Here is a 17241-nt window from a genome sequence, read left to right on the forward strand (position 1 = left end):
AAATGATGTAACATTAGCTTGTACCACCTGGTTTCAATGCTAATAAAAGAATTACAAAATGCATTAGGAAATGGTCTTCATGTTTAATAAAGTAATGCCATTTACTGAGAACATTTTATGATAACACTTTGGTTTAAAGGCGGACACCAGAGACTTATTCAAAAGGAACCTTTTCCAGCTGAAACTAGAAGATTAAGTTGTCATGAGAATGTAAAATAAACATTGCATACATTTAATGCAAAAAGTATCATCTTTCCAACTGACAACAACCTTGCTACTTTCCAAAATGTTTTAGCTATCTGCTATTATACCTTTTACTTCTTATGGGGGAATGACAAATGAGAAAGCAATAGGAAGGCTGTTTTGCTGGACATTGTGACCTGCAGATCATGGAGCTGACAGAAAGTAATTTATAACAGTATCTAATGTGTAAGGGGAACACCTTGAAGGACAGGACTGAAGGTCCAAAAATTCTGCTTTGTTTTATATTGACCAAAAAAACCCCTTGTGCTAGCATAACAAAAAGCAGTGACTAAGTTGAGAGGCCACATTCTCTCCCCAGTCAGTAGAGACAGGGATGTATCTATTTGTCTCCATTGACTAGTGGGAATCTACGCTATCTTTATCAGAAACTATATACCCACTTCAGTCTTTCTGTTAGATTAGTGAAAGAAGATTGCATTCAGGGCTAAAAGCCTTTATTCTTAAATGCAAACGTTAAGTCAACAATAAAGAATAATTTCTCTTAATTTTGACTTGAGTCGTCCATGTTGGCCCACAGATACTCCACTCTGGCTGAAACACTGAGCCTCAGTTTGTGATGGTGCCTGTTTCTTTCTTCTACCCCTGTCACTACTGTGACTTTTTTTTTTTTTTTTTTTTTTTTGTGGGCCACACTTTCAAGGAAAGCAAAACTGTGAACACTTTTCAGATTCAGATACAGAAAAGAGACCACCGACAATGATAAAACAATTTCACCTGCAACACTAAAAGTACAATTCAGCCTTATGAGTGTGTTTACTATTTGGCTTCATTGGTCAAGTTGCCAAAATATGATTCACCTTCTCTGATGACATATTCACTACTTACCAGGTGAACATGGGTGAATGACAAACTAAACTGTAATTAACTGATTCGGCCTCAGATTCCAGTAGATATGTCAAATTTCATCAAATTGCATGTGACATGATATTGAACCGAGCAAAACAGGGAGAGGAATGAAAAAATGATGTATCTGTACATTTTATGTCTCTAGAGGGAAGTATAAAAGAATTTAAATTCTTCAGTCTTCCTTGGGTAGATCTACAGGGTTCAACGCAATGTTGTGTTACAGATTTCTGAAGTAGCACAGGGCAGTCTGTCTGGCACTGCACAGGGCTGTGGAGAGACACTAGCCTGGGTCCCAGTGACAGGACAGCTCCAGCAGCACAAGAGTCAGGGCTAAGGGAAAGTCAACCAAGATCTTGGTGACTTCTGGCATCAGCCTTCTTGTAAACATAACTTCTGTCTTCTAGACTCTAAGACACAAACCCTTGCACACAAAGTCATTTGTTAAGTCAGGCAGATACATCAGCAAAGGGCAGAGGTCATCCTAGTGTTTGTTTTACATCAGTGATATTTTTTATTTTAGTTTACAATTACAGTACATTACTGGTGTCAACACAGCAGAGTCCTTACAGTGAACAGGAAAAATTCTGGAGCCACCTGCTTTCTCAAAGGTTTTTTTTTTGATGTAAAACTGGGACAACCGTGTAATGAATAAGTGAAAAGTGATGTCTCTTATAATGACTATGAATCATACCACAAATCATTCCATGCCATTGGGTTGTAATGCAAAATAACACATTTCTCATTTCCTGTCTATGAAAGGGGCAGATTTACACCCACACTTGCATGAACTTAATCTGTAGAGTTCCTTCTGCACTCCTGTAGTCTCTTTGGAGACTGCTACAAGACACTATAATGAAGTTTGATATAATCTGATGTAGTGGTTTGATGTACATTAAGGTAGACAGTCACTTGGTTGGTATTACAGGCTGGATGTGGACACTTGTAATAGAAGTATTAGGACTGGTATAAATGAAATATGAATGGGAATGTGCATATAAACACCAGAAAAAATAGTCTTAAAAAAATAGTTGTGTGATAGCCTGTGATTTAAATGAAGAACATTTGTCCATAACAATAAAACTGAGGAAAGAGTTCCTTACACCAAGAACAGAAGGCCTTCACTTACATAAAAACACAGTGCAGAGAGTTACTGAGTGGAGCATCTTCTAAACCTGACAGCAGGAGCATGACTGTGAGGTTATAGCACATCACACACAATTTTCTTATGAGCCCACCAAGGAAATGGACTGTAGGCATAAAAATGTAGACGTTCCAAACAAGTAAAGCCAGACAATGACCTTGCCTAAAGGTTATGGATGCTGAAGTAAATAAGGGTTTGAGGCAAAGAATGGCTGCTAAAGGCTGTAAAAGATATGTCCAAAAGCTATTTCAGCAAGAATAACCTAACAGACATGATGAAGACTTGCCAGCTGGTGTCCATTATTCTATATGTCACTCACAAATTTTCTTGGCCAGACCATTTGAAGACAGACACACTCACCCACCCACACCATGGTGCATTCTATGTATCTGTGAGTCCATGAAATCTGTGAGAGAATGAATAGAAAAGGGTAAAATTTATGTACTTAGAGATTCTGTAAATAGAGATTACCTTTCCCTTCTATAGAGTCTGTAGTTGTACTACCTTCCTATAGGAAGAAATGAGCAAACTATATATTGCCAAAATAGGAAGTTAATTTCTCCCCCCACCATCTGCTCAGTAGCAGAATAACCACCCTGACCATGGTGCAGCAAAGCACATGCAAGGGAGCAAACTTGCATGGTGACACCACAAACCTCTGCAATAATATAGGTCTGGCCAAAAAGTTCTGTAATAGAATATCTATAAACAAGTGAAGGTAGATTACACTAAACCTGACTCTAATTAAAAAAGAGAAGGAACATTCAAACAGTATTTGGGTGCAGGAATAGGGCTAAGAATGCCAAGGCTGATCTCTCAGCAACAAAAGGCAACTAGGGAGAATGTGGTCCTGCTGCCAAACAAGTTTTTGGATGAATTGGAAAAGGCTGAGATATTCAATGACTTCCCTGCATTGGTCTTGACTGATAATCCCAGGTTCCTGAGACCAGGTGAAAAGTCTGGATCAAGGAAGACAAACTTAGCATGGGAGGATCAAATTAGTGAACATTGAAGCAAAGTGGACATATGCAAGTCCATGGGACCTGGTCAGTGCCTGGGTCTGACAGGAATAAATATTGATGCTGCAGTCTGTGCTATTTCCATCTCCCAACTGTTAGAAACAGCAATATCCAAGTGCCCTTCTTTTGTGAACTTGTGTACTTTGGAAAGAAGATGCCCAAGTAACTACAGTAGATCTAGTTAAATTTTCTCTGGCTTTTAGATGATATTAAAACCAAGGAAACACCTGTGTCGGTAATCTTGCACATAAATCTATAAAAATAACTACAAGATAAAAGACTGTAAGACAACATTTCCTGAAATAATTGGAAAGAGGATAAAACATTGAGCCATAAAAAAAAACATGCCATATTACACATAAATTTATAAACCTCTAGACTGACACATGCATGTACATGCATGTACACACCTGCATACATGGACACATTCCAAACCTCTATCTGTCTCAGCCTTAAAACAAACAGTGATTAACACTGACAGTAATTAACACTGTTTCTACTCACAATTAAAATTACAGTTCAGGAGAATTTTCATACATGTATCGTAAACACCAATAATTTCAGTAAAACAACAAAAGTATAATTTCACTTATGGTTTGAATTCTGATTGTTCTGCCATAACGAATTCTAAAATATTTAAATTTTCAGCAAGATCTTTTTTTTCCCCTGAATATGTTATTTCTTCAAATAACAATATTAAATAATGATTTAAAGGTAGTTAATTTAATTCTCCTGAAATTATTTACAAAGTTGAGATGATTTTTTTGAGTTTTTTTTCCCTCTCCTCTTCAAATTCATAAACTTTTATATTTACAATGCTATTCCTTTTCTCTGCTTTAAAGTAAATTATTTAGAATAAATCCCATCATTATTTAGCTGAGATGATGTAGTTTCTCAAGAAGAAAAAAATAATTGTGAGATTTGCAGGTTTTAATAATGGAACTTCAGTGTTCATTAAGCTTATTAGTAGACTATTATGATCCCTGCACTTTCAGAGTTTTGTTACCAATCATTTACTTTCTTACTAGAGAATCATATATTACAACACTCATTATTCCTCAAGAAAACAACATTGCATTTGCATCAATCAGATTATCACAGTGCACAGTGTTATGTTGCTTAGTTACTGTAAATTTCAAGTTTAATGCATTTTATGTTGGCATTTTACTTGCAAATAGCAAGCACTGGTTCAGGGAAAACATACTTAAAAACATTTTTTATGATCAGCTATTTACAAGCTATCGTGGAGAAGGAACAATGTAGTTTCTTGAGACAAGGTTTTATACATTCAGTAATACTGAAAGCTTTATATGTTTAGTAATACTAAAGCTTCATCAAAATAATCCACACATACCTGTTCCCAGGCAAAGACATGCTGATTGAAGTAGAACTGAATTTGTTCATTGGCAATGTTGATACACAGTTGTTCAAAAGAATTTTTTTTGAAATTCTCAAAGCCAAAGATGTCAAGAATTCCAATATTCAAGCCGTCATCATTTTCACTGCAAAGATGAAATATACTTTTCATTGTTGTATCTTTATTTTTTTATTAACCACCTTCATTACTATTTCACAAAAGGAACTAATGGGCCAAATCTGTACACCAGTTAGACAGGATAAGTTTTGCTGAACCAGATCTCTCTGAAAATGGTAATAAGTGTCAGTTTGAAATACATAAATGCAGATCAATTCAAAGATTACTGCAATGCAGACCAGATACACAACAACCAAGCCAACTGATAAGTGAATAGGGGATTTAAAATTTTATTTTTACACTAATATTTGTATGTAATTATTCTAAAAAGCTGACTAAAGTACAAAAAGAACATGCAGTTCTTTTTGTTTCTCTTGGAATAACACAGGCTTTACTCACCAGCATCCTGAAATTATAGACTGTCATTAAGTATTATTTGTTCATATTACTTACTCATAACAATTAAAATTGCTTAGTTTAACAGTAAAGTAGGAAGAATGACTAGCTAGACCTTTTATGCAGCTAAATAGCTACTTTGCACTGGGATGTAGTATGAATTTAAATTACCAATTAAATTCCAGAGAAGCACTGGAAAAACTTTGGTTTGATATTTTAAGTAGGGCATACTCAAGATATGCCATCACTTCTGCAACTGGAAAAAAGCTCTAATACTTATTTGCTGAAGCAAAAAATTAAGAGGATATAGTTTCATAACAAACTGAGGCTGACATTAGTGACTTTTCTAGGCAAGTAAAATATAAATCACATTCTTTCTATAAAACCTCTTTGAGGGGCTATCTGTAACCATTTTTTTAATAAAGATTTAGGAAATCAGAGATCAAGAATCAGCCTCAAGACACTCATGAATAGCACTTAAACCTCTTTGTGAAGTCCATCTCAAAAAATGAAGTGTTTCATTGTGGAGAGATCTGAATTTGGTGACTATTTAATCTGTCTCAAAATGACATTTTTGAAGAATAGACTGGTAAAATTTATCTGCCCCATTCCTTTTTCAGAGCTAATTACATAAAAACAGAAAAGGCAAATTATTTTACTACCACAAAATCAAGCAGAAGTTGTTTGGGTTTTTTTTATAGTGAGCATTTCAGGTTGAATTTTCTCCCTCTTCACCAGCATAATAAGTAAGTAATCAGTTTGAAAAGGGCTCTGTAACAGACAACTGAGAGAAGCACACAGGCTACGAGTGCTGCTCCATCTATCATGGATTTTATCCTATCACTTACTGATTAAAGTTCTGTTTATTGTTGCTCTGCTATAACCAAAGACTTAAAAGTTTTGACAAATTTTAGGACTGCAAATTGGGCTCTCCTCTGATGTTTAAGAAGAAAAAATCCAGGAAATCCAGATCTGCAAACCAAAGCTATTTGCTATTGATATGGTGTTTAAAATGTCACCTTTTAAGGGTAAAGTACCTCCAGTAAATGTGTTTAAAAACTATTCCTACACATATATGAAACCATGCTTCTAACAACAGTGACAAAAGCAACAGCACCAGTGTAAATAAGAGCAGAATTTGACCTATGTAATCAACATGATGAATATCAAAAGTTTACCCTAAAAAAAAATACAAAAGAAAAAGGGTTAAAAGTTAAAATACAAAAGGAAAAGAAAAAGGTTAAATGAGTAAAGATCAACAGGAAACACCAGATGCTTTTCCAACCAGATCTACTTTCACTATATACTATGAACAGGACAAACCATTTTCTACATGGTGGGGTCATTAACAAAAAAGTAGCAGAGGAAAAGAACTTCACTACACTAAATGCTCTAGTGTAAGACAATATTATTACCACAGAAAGAATATATCTTTATTCTAGAAAATCTCCTTTTACCTTAAATGTTTGTCAGGTTTGAGTAGGGTGTTGATGCGATTGACGATCCAGCTGAAGAGGCGCCCATACAGTGCTTTGGCCATGGCATCTCTGACATCAGTGGCTTTTTCCACCGTGTTGGGACGAATAATTGTTTCTCCTCGAGTCACTACACAGTGAGAAGTGAGAGCCTCTTGCAGCTCATCTGCCTGAATACACAGCAGGGATGCACCTGGGAAAAAATGCCACAGGCATAGCTCAGAGACAAATTTTGGAAGGTGACTATGTAAGAAGTACCCAAGCTGTGAGGTGTGGATACTCCTCTCAGTTATAACCCACTCATCCAAGTCACTGCTGTTGTCCTTTTGCTCCAAAAAAGGGGTGCTTCTTTCCCAGTTCCACAATATTTTTCTATGGCAAGAAAACATGTAAGAAGATAGAGTGAAGACTTCATTCTCTCCCCAGGTGCAATTACTGAGAAAGGGTAGCAAATTTCTGGAGAACCTTTGCCCCTTTGCCTCCTCTACCTCCTAGCAGCTTATAATGTAAGGCATCCCTCCCAAAGAATTAGTGAGCCATATTTCCACAGGCACATGTGGGGAACAAGTAATGAGCAGCTGAGAAAGAAACTGGGATAAAACTATTCAATGTGTTAATGAGGTTCTCCATCAAATGTTCAAATAACCTTGGAAAAATTCCAAAGATTTTTTCAGACATCTGCAGTATTAGTCATGTTTCCTGTATGCCAGTGAACTGGTTAGTCAAATAAGATGCATAATATGGATTTTTTTTCTCTTTTGCATTTGAATTCAGGTGGGCTTAGAATTAATCTACCTTCAGTTTTTAATTATTCTTGCAAAATTTCCATGTGAATACAGTTTTCATGGATACCTCTTGCAATAAAATAAATTTGCTATGAAAACACTAAAGAAAAACAATGTTAAATCAAGAAAAAACACTCACAGTTCTCAAGGGCTACTGGATTGGAAATGTTGCTCTTGTCAATCATATGTTCAGATACTACTGCAGAAAATTCAATGTTACCCACATTTAAAATGGCAGCCAGGACACTGTACACACTTCCAAGTTCCTGAAAAATATATTAAAAAATGCAATAGTTAACAGCCAGGTAATTTGTCTCTGTGGTTTGTGCCATGGGCATATGTGTGTGTGCTGTTTCCTGCTGTCTGCCATGTGCCCACTACTTCTAGGAGTGCTGTTCTCAGCAATTATTCCCATTCTGTACTTAGCAAAGTCTTTCAAGAGTAAGACAGTCAAAGAGGGCAAGACAAACTGTAGCCTAACCTCTCTTCTGTGCTTGTTGACAGGACAGCATAGATAGGGAGTAAGGAAATAAAAAACAGTGGGGTGCATACCCTCTTACACAGAAAGAATTCAGAGGTTATTTATATCTGCCCTTCACTGTGTCTGCAGGTGCAAACATGTTGCAAACATGTCTAAAGATTTAATACCTAGATCAACAAAAAGTAGAAAAAAAATCTGTATTGATGTTTCTTGCATCATGGAAACAAAGGTACTCCATATAATAATACTCCAAATATCAACTCCCACCAATGCCATCAGAAAAAGCTTCACTGGGAGAAGAGTGAGGCCTCACATCTCCAATTTGACAAAGCACTTTATCCTTCAAAATGTCAGTTAGGAACTTACCAAAGCATCTTAATATGGACTTTGCTTAAACAAATTTAGATTTCAAATTATTTAGGAGGTTCTGCCATGGTTTAGTTGGTAAGGCAGAGTTAGGTCATAGGTTAGACTTGATGATCTCAAAGGTCTTTTCCAACCTAGTTAATTCTGTGATTCTGTGAAAAGGGACTCTGTCATTGAAAAGGCTGTTATTACTCTGGACAGTGAAGTGATATATTTAGTAAATTAAGTACCTATACACAAATACATAAATTTCAAATAATATTTGGAGTTAGTAAAATAATGCTTTCATTGTGGGTTGGACTTAGATTTTAACTGCAAATTTTCATCTGAATGGTGAATGTTTATCATTATACCTGATGATCTGAGTGGTTTTTCTCAAAAAATTCTAGGTGCACCTGTAAAGCAGACTAGCAGTCTGTGACACTGTATATTTTGAGGCAATAATATATACTATACAATAATAGTATATTTTAAAAATAGCAGGTTGAAAACTTTTGTAGCAGTTCTATAAGAAGTAGTTTTGAAAATCTGATTGGTATTTTATACGGATGAACTTTTTATAATTGCACAGCATTTTATCCATCTTATTCAATACTTTGCTGGTACCATGTCAGGCATCATTTACTCAGATAAAATCTCTAATTGCTCTAGAATACTTGAGCTTGTTTTCAACACTTTCAGAAGTTAATCTAGCAGTTAATAAATAGTGATTCCAGTGACAGCAAGACAAACTGGATAAGCTCACTCTAAAAAATTATGCTGAGGATAATTGGCACACAGTTTACTTAGGATTAAGTACTCATTTTCATTTTAAGCTTAGGGACACAGTTAAAATGCAAAGAAATGGATAGCTTAACTTCTGCCATCATGCTGTACAATATGTATAACTGCTGACATTTTTCTGCCCTTTTCCAGTGTGTTTGAAATCTGGCTTGATCTGTCTCATACAACATAATTATTGTTCCCCTCAGGCAGTCCTTTCTTACTAATTTTGCTGTGCAGCCTGAAATAAAACTGTGATTTTAAGACAGGGAGTACTGACAGTAGTTACTTTTAGAGCCTGTCAGTCAGTTAAAGCAAATTTCAAAGAAATAAAGCTTTGCTTAGGTCTCAGTTTTAACTGAAGATTTTTTCTGTCCATGGCTTTCTGCTAATAAAACACTGAATGTGCTTATATAGAAGTTCCTCTGTGCACTGAGATGAATGTCAAAGCTTAAGGCTGCATTACTAAAAAGCGAATTTAGGAAAGGAATTCAATGTCCTATTGGATATTTTTTTCACTGAAAAAAATTGTCTTTGCACATGTATCTGATATCAGAACCTCAGCGGGGTAAGAAGACTCTTCACTCTTGCAAGCATAGCCTCAGACAGGTTAATTCACCCTGAGGAGGATGCAAGGCAGGCTGACATGGCTGGGGCTGACAAGCAGCCACAAGCAGGTAGTCTATGGCACTCAGTCTGCTTCTGAAGCTGTAAGGTTCTACAGGTAGATAATTCTTCACAGATTCAGCTCCCAGTGGCTTGCTGAGTTAATCAAGTGAAGATCCATGCTAGAACTGCACAATGCAGCCAGTGACCTGGCTCTAACTGGATCTTCAATGTACAAGGAAGGCCTCTTTTGGATGATCAAAATTATTGTTTCCACCCATCCAAGTGAACAAAAGAGCTGGAAACAAAAACAGACTTTCTGCTTTTCATGCTTTAAATTAGGACTTATCAAGGTCTCTGGTGCTGTGACAAAACTGCTACCAGTGCTGAACCACAAATGTCCTTTCATGCTGCTTCTGGAAAGGTGAAAGCACAAGTGAAAGGATGTGATAGTAAAGGTGCGATATTATTAAATGAAGCTGTGAATAACATGTAGAGAAGAAAGAGATTGTGAATGCCACTGCTACTACAACCTACTGCAAAGTGACTCTGGAGGAACAAAACAGGTGACCACTTCTCGTAAGGCAAAATTAGGTCACAGGATGGGATTTCTTTCCTTTATAAATCCAGTCCTTTTTTAGTTTTAATTCTACCAAAGACAGACTGGGGAGAGGAGTTTAACAGCTAGCTGAGCAACGATACGAGATTATAAAAAAAAAATGGGTTCAGTTACTGTTTAGTGATGAGAGTCATCTCCAAAGGGATGTAAGAACTTCATTCAACTTTATCCCCAGAGCTGAAAATGTATTGAGTTCATCAATACTCAGATCGGCACAATGAATTTTTAAATGTCTCACCATGGACTTCCTCTTAAAACTGAGATGAGGCTCATATTCACAGGCCTAAAATTATTGGCTAATAAACAGTTACAACATAATTTTCTATGCATTAAATTTGTTAAAATCTCCCCCCCCCCCCCCCCAATTTACTCAGCTGTGCTTTGTTCACTGATTTCAAAGCCTTGTTGGCTAATATAATTTTATTGCTTTACCAATGCCTTGAAACCTTAAAAATTTAAATGTTACTATATAACAGTAACTTGACCATGCAAGATCCTAAAACACAAACACATCCTAAAACACAAACACAATATGCTAAAGGAACAAGGGAGATTTGAATGCTTCATATAAGCTTTTCCTGATTAGGGTAGCTGGTGAAGTTCACAAACGAAAAGGGTTATCAGCACTCACCTCCAGTGTAAAACCTATGACTTTGAAGCACTGTTCTATTAATTCAAACTGAGACTTATAAAAGCTATTGTTCATGAAATCTTGCACTATTCTGAAATGATCGTTTTGCAGATATCTGAAAGAGTTGATGGATACAGGGTTAGAATGTAAACGAGGCTGAGAATTCAACACTGCGTTTCTTAGTAATCAATTTATGCAAAAATAAACTGCATTACCTGGGAGGTCTATATTCTGGCAGCTTATAATGTGCCAGTTTTTTCTTTTCTGCGAGACCAGCATAAATATAATAAAAAATATGAAAATTTTTCTCTCCTCTGAAACAACAAAAACAGCAAATTGATTTAGCAATAGAACCATGCTACATTTATTAATGTCACACATACTATTATTAAATGTTACTTTAATAACAGGCAAGACTCACACAAAGTGATAGAGGATTCTGAAAGAAGCTTTATTACAGAACTTCCTGTGAACAGCCTTTTCATGCCATTGTGTGTTTGTCCTGACACTGCCATGGTGGCTGCTCAGTGCTAAAGCAGCTCAGTGCTGCTCTGCCCTTGATGCAATTGGTAGATCCTCTATGAGATCTTGTACGTTCCTCACAAGGAACCACCCACACTCAATGGATTGCTTAACTCCAGTTATTTTAAAAAACCTTCTGACAGTGGGAGAGAAGTGGGGAACAGTACACTTGGTTCACTGAATGCAGTAGGTCTGTTGTGTCTTTTAGCCCTGAGCCAAGAAGCAGACATTCAGCAAAACAGCCTTACGACTTGGCATGCTTTGCCTAGAAGCTACATGTCCAAACCTAGGACAGAGGTTTATTACTTATTCAAGGTTCCTGTGCTCCTTATGAGAAAAAATGAGGTGAAAATTTGCAGCCATGACTGAGCCCTGAGATGCCCAAGTCAGTCCTTATTGAAAAAGGAATTGTGTTCAAACTCCTGCTTTGTGCATGAGCTTAGGTCTATGTCTCAGGGGCACCATTAGATCATAGAACCAGAGAATGGCTTGGGCTGGGAGGGATCTTAAGGATCATCTACTTTCAACTCCCCTGTCATGGGCAGGGACTGGGTTGCTCAGAGACCCATCCAGCCTGGCTTTGAACACTTCCAGGGATGAGGCATCATCAGCTTCTCTGGGCAACTTGTTTTAGTGCCTAACCACCCTCACACTAAAGAATTTCTTTCTAAAATCTAATCTAAACCTACTGTCTCTCAGTTTAAATCTATTGCCCCTTATCCTGTCACTACATGTTCTTGCAAAAAAGTCTCTCTCCACCTTTTTTGCAGGCTTCCTTCAGGAAGGCAGCAATTTGGTCACCCCAAAGCCTTCTCTTGTCCAGGCTGAAAAATCCCAATTTTCTCGGCCATTCCTTGTAGTAGAGGTGCTCCATCCCTCTAATAATCTTGGTGGCCTTCTATGGAATTTCTCTAACAGGTCCAGATTTCCTGTAGTGGGGACTCCAGAGCTGGATGCAGCACTGCAGATGGGATCTCACCAGAGCAGGGTAGAGAGGCAGATTCCCCCCTGACCAGCTGCCCATGCTCCTTTTGATGCAGCCCAGTGCATGTTTGGCTCTCTGAGCTGGGAGGGCACATTGCTGGGTCATGTCCAGCCTCTCATCCACCAGCACCCCCAAGTCCTTCTTGGCAGGGATCTTTGACCCATAATCCTCTATAAACAAATCCTACTATACATTCCAAAATGGAAAACGACCAAAGAAACAAAGAAATAAGCTACAATACTACAGGAAATTTAGAGGAAGTAAATCCAAGTGATACACTTAACACAATACTCCAAAATCCCACAATGAAATGAATACCTGAACTATTAGTAAGTTTTTAATTCTTTGCACATTCCTTTTTTTATATATCACATGGACATTTTTATAAGATTTCTTCAAATAACCCAGGAGGCAATGAAAAAAAAATCTGGAGTAGTTTTCAGCTAGTTTACAGATTCATAAGCCATTAATACGCAACTTTTAAGGAAAAACATCCCGGTACCTCATTCATCTTTGTGTTTTGAAGGCGATTTCCTGCATCATAGGCCTACTCTGTAATCCCCAAATTAGGTCAAATACAACTTTCATACTTACACTGCCTGGTGGACAACTCTGGATTTTTCAAGGAGGTACTCTGAAATCTGAGCTCCTACTACAGTGCCACCACAAGTAAATTTCATTTCCAAGTATTTTCCAAATCTGCTTGAATTATCATTGATGATAGTGCCTGCATTCCCAAATGCTTCTACAAGGTTGTTCACCTGGAGAATCTTCTCCTGCAGAGTCCTGTTATTAGCCTGGATATTAAAAAGATATTGCTTCAAATTATCAGTGTTTATTCAAATTCATGCATTTTTAGGCGTTCCTTTAATCTTCTCACTGGTATTGTGAAGTGTGACATAATCAGAGCAGCTATTCCCATGGAAATTACATGGAGAAAAAGGCACATATATATATATATATTATATATATATATATATATATATATATATAATGAAATCTGTCAGAATACAGCAATCCTTAGAAAATAACTCACATAATGATAACAACACTATAAATTAATTTCTATGGTGTTGTGGCTCTGAGATGGCCAATCTGCTTTTAGAATCTTTGTTACTATCTGGTTACTGCTCCACTGCACCCTACCAATACATTGGTGAAAGCAATCTGGTTGTGGAAGGATGAGAAGCAAGAAAAGGATCTTATTTACTACTGCTTGGGTGACTTGAAGGGATCTGACTTAAGTCACAGCCCTCACTGCAGTGGGTACTTTTTGTTGTGGAAACCCCAGCATATTTCCAAGTGACCCTTGGAGGGAGGAAGGAGTAGATAGATGAGCATCAGGTTCTAATGTTCTTTGGAAAATGTTCTTTGGTAACAGTCTCACCCCACAACCAATGCCCTGTCTATAGGTTCAGCCCTTTAGACCCAGGACAGCAAAGCCTTAAAGCCTTACAGAGACAATCCCTCTGCCACTTACCTTGCCGAGGATAGTGAGCTGCTGAACCAGCAGATGGGCACTTTGCGTCTTGCCAGCTCCACTTTCTCCAGAAATAACAATACACTGCAGAGAACAGAACAAGACTGAGCTCATCACACATGTCTCAGCCTGGCAGAGGATGTAATTAGACACCTCATCCATACCTGATCAGAGTTGTATGTCACCATGGACTGATAGCCTATGTCAGCAACAGCAAAAATGTGAGGAGGGTTGGCAGTCCGTTTGGCTCCAATATACAGTTTGGAATGCTAAGTGTAAGAAAAACAAAAGCATTATCACTGCCCTTTAAAAACATTTTTTTTTTTTAAGTTTGGTTTTATTTTTAGATTAGTGTACAGCATGCTGAGGTTTCCAGCAGTGATGTTTTCTGAGGGAGCTGTTACTGCACTCACTATACCATGAATCTCTACGTACTTTGGACTATAAGACCTGCTAAAAAATGATGTGCAATTTTCTATAATTTTAGCCCTAATTACATTATGAAACTCAATTTATTAGGAGAAAATTTACTGCTGTCAGACATCATTGTTCCAACTTATTTAAATTTATTTGTACTTCCCTTCCTATTACTGTCTCTGCATGGTATCAATGTTAAAACTTGAAATCTTTTCTGTAGCTGTAGTATCTCATAATTAATAACCCCAAATTATTGTATGATCAGACTTTAATATCTTTCCCCTTTTGTCTAACAGGGAGACAAATTCCCTTTTGTATAATAAGGAGACAGATTCACAGAAGTTAACATTTTACAGGATTGCTATGTGCATGATCTACATTGTAGACATAAAGACACTAGAAATTAATTATTTTGAAGTTTCTCATTTCTGTGCTGAAATTCAGCAAGTCTTAAGAATTTGTGTCAATGTGCACTTGAAAGAACATCTCTACTGGTAATTCCATTATTCAGAGTAAGCTAAAATAAATCTCAATAATGGTCTGGCTTTATAGTTAATGCAAATATTTATATTTTAGTGGAATTTGGTGCTAGTTTAAAATAATAAAACCTAAATTTTCACACCTGTGAAGAATAAATATCTATGTTCCGAAATGGATTGACAGCGATGAGAATGTCCCCAACGTATGTGTAGATCTGGTCCTTGGCGTAACCCTTCTGCAACTGCTCCGTTACCGTGTTCTGAGAGAGAGGGAACAGGAACCATGAATCACATGGGGGGAAAAGAATGTTAGGAAAATGTATAAAATATTTATATAGTTTCAATGGGTGAGGATAGGTAGGAAAGGTATTTATAGACAGGAGTACAATGGATCATGATCGAAAGTAAGTAATATTTTCAAACACACTGGCATTTCTAATTTTTTGTCTTACTTTGAACAATACATACTTACAGATCCTCAACTGGCTGTAGAAAAAGTACTTAAGTACTCCTTTCATTCAGTTCATTAGAGGTTTCCATGAGACAGTCTTGTCTACATTTCTACTGCTAAAGTTTCATGTAACTTATCAAGCAAGAGCCTTTTCATTGAGTCCATAACTGCCATTACAGCTGCTGTAACATTACTCTCAGTTCTGATACAACACAGATGTTCAACAGATGTTTTCTTCCCATTAATGTAAACAATGAGGCATCCTTCCCTATTAACAAACAGTCTCTGCTGTGATTGTTCTTTGCTATTGCAGAGCCAGCTCCCCCTGAACCAAGAAAAAGGAAGGGCCCATTAGTGGCATTCAAACTTCTTGATGTAATTTCCCTCAGCTTCTTCTGCGTACACAGCTGGGTCTATAAAGTGCCTGGTTAGGTTTCCAATCAAAACAGGCAACAGAGCTGAATGAAGAAATTCAACCAGCCTTGAGACTAATCTGGGGTACATGTAAAAATATTTAGGCTCCCACTGGAACAGACCAACTGGCAGCAGACGACTACAGAAGGAATTGCTTTCCTTCCTCATCTATCTATTCACAGTGTTGTACACTGTGTCCTGTTTAATACACTTACCAGCTGAATTCTCAACAACTGCAGAAGCTATATTTCCTTCATGAGAAAACATTAGGAGAAAATCTTGGTGTTTGATTGCCTTGATAAGCTTTTTGGTTTTGAATGCTCTCTTTCCTTTTTGCCAAAACAGATTCACATTACAGAATTATTTTAGGGGAACTTCTCCCCTTGAAATTATTTATTGCACCAATAGAAAGAAGGTCTCTTGTCTTGCTCTGATGATGGGGCTATCTAAATTGGAAGAAAAAATTGAGTGGAAGAAAAAATACAGCTCTGAGAAGCTGCCATTCATATGTGAAAGTGGTTTTAAATTGGATTTGATTTAGTAACACGACATAGTGAAACAATGCATTTAGACAGAGGCTTCCTGAGGACTTCCATGAGAATGCTCTATCTCTGAGGAGATGGGATATATTCCAGTTAGTCTGGTTTTTTTTGTGCAATGAAATCTCTTTAACTTGGATTGTTTATATGTATCATAGTAAAAGATAAAAAAAAACCCCACAACAGTCTTACTCTTCTCAATACTAAAAAAATGCTTAAACCTGAACTTTGTCCAGTAGATGAATTTTGGGTTAGTTCAATTACAATTAACTAAACATCAAGCTACTATAACAAAGCTCTTGGGTAGATAGAAGATGTTCTGTGAGCTGTCAGCATGATACAGTTTACCAGCTCAAGTGCCACAATGAATATTCTGGACTGACAAAGGTACAATAGACCAGAGAAGTTTTACAGATAAGAGAATGTGAATTATAGTCTATGCACAGCCCAGTAGATGAAGAATGACAGTTTGTTTACAACCACTGATGGCCTCCAAGACCTGCAGATAATGTGCTGCAGTCTGATTCTTCTTTCTGGTTTTGAAGCTTAAAGCATAAACACAGCAGACATCCTCCCTCCCTTATACCATGTTTCCCTGCACCCAGTGGACTAATTTTTGAACTTTGACAAACCAGCGGTATTTGTCTCAGTAATTTGGTCAAAGTTTCACCAGCAGGCATTGACAGATGAGAGGCTCAGCTGACATAAATTGACCCTCATGCACTACCCCACCAAAGTAAGTCAGTGAGAACCTAGTCTGGGAGAGTAAGGTGATCTAGGTTAAGGCAACTCTAGGTGCTCAGGCAACAGCGACGGAAGGTCTTGGACTCAGACCAATTTCAGGTTAACACACCATTGCAAACTGGATACTCAGCTGTAATAAAATCCAGCGATGGAAATCCTGTTTAGTCAATGGTGTTACAATATTGTTTGATCTATGGCTGTAACTCCAGAGATTGTTTTAGCTTTGAGTTAGAACCTTTCTGACACAGTAAATCTTGTCTACAATATTTGGCATAAAGTGGTGAAATGTCATTGTACACTTACACAACTGAAGTGTGACAATATAGTTGAATTTGAAAATCAACA

The 17241-nt window shown here is 37.2% G+C and overlaps 1 protein-coding gene across 1 annotated transcript in view; it reads right to left on the reverse strand.

Annotated features, from left to right (window-relative positions):
• MYO3A (myosin IIIA) overlaps window positions 1–17241 on the reverse strand; it is a 104493-nt gene that overhangs the window by 37484 nt on the left and 49768 nt on the right. The window contains exons 10-18 of the mRNA XM_059869732.1: window positions 14892–15008; window positions 14017–14121; window positions 13853–13936; window positions 12967–13169; window positions 11081–11179; window positions 10866–10980; window positions 7540–7666; window positions 6598–6808; window positions 4625–4772 (exon numbers count right to left, since the gene is read on the reverse strand). Coding sequence (XP_059725715.1) covers window positions 4625–4772; window positions 6598–6808; window positions 7540–7666; window positions 10866–10980; window positions 11081–11179; window positions 12967–13169; window positions 13853–13936; window positions 14017–14121; window positions 14892–15008 — 1209 coding nt within the window. The remainder of the gene's footprint in view (window positions 1–4624; window positions 4773–6597; window positions 6809–7539; window positions 7667–10865; window positions 10981–11080; window positions 11180–12966; window positions 13170–13852; window positions 13937–14016; window positions 14122–14891; window positions 15009–17241) is intronic.

The sequence above is a fragment of the Haemorhous mexicanus genome, chromosome 1 (assembly GCF_027477595.1).
Source record: "Haemorhous mexicanus isolate bHaeMex1 chromosome 1, bHaeMex1.pri, whole genome shotgun sequence".
Lineage (NCBI taxonomy): Eukaryota > Metazoa > Chordata > Aves > Passeriformes > Fringillidae > Haemorhous > Haemorhous mexicanus.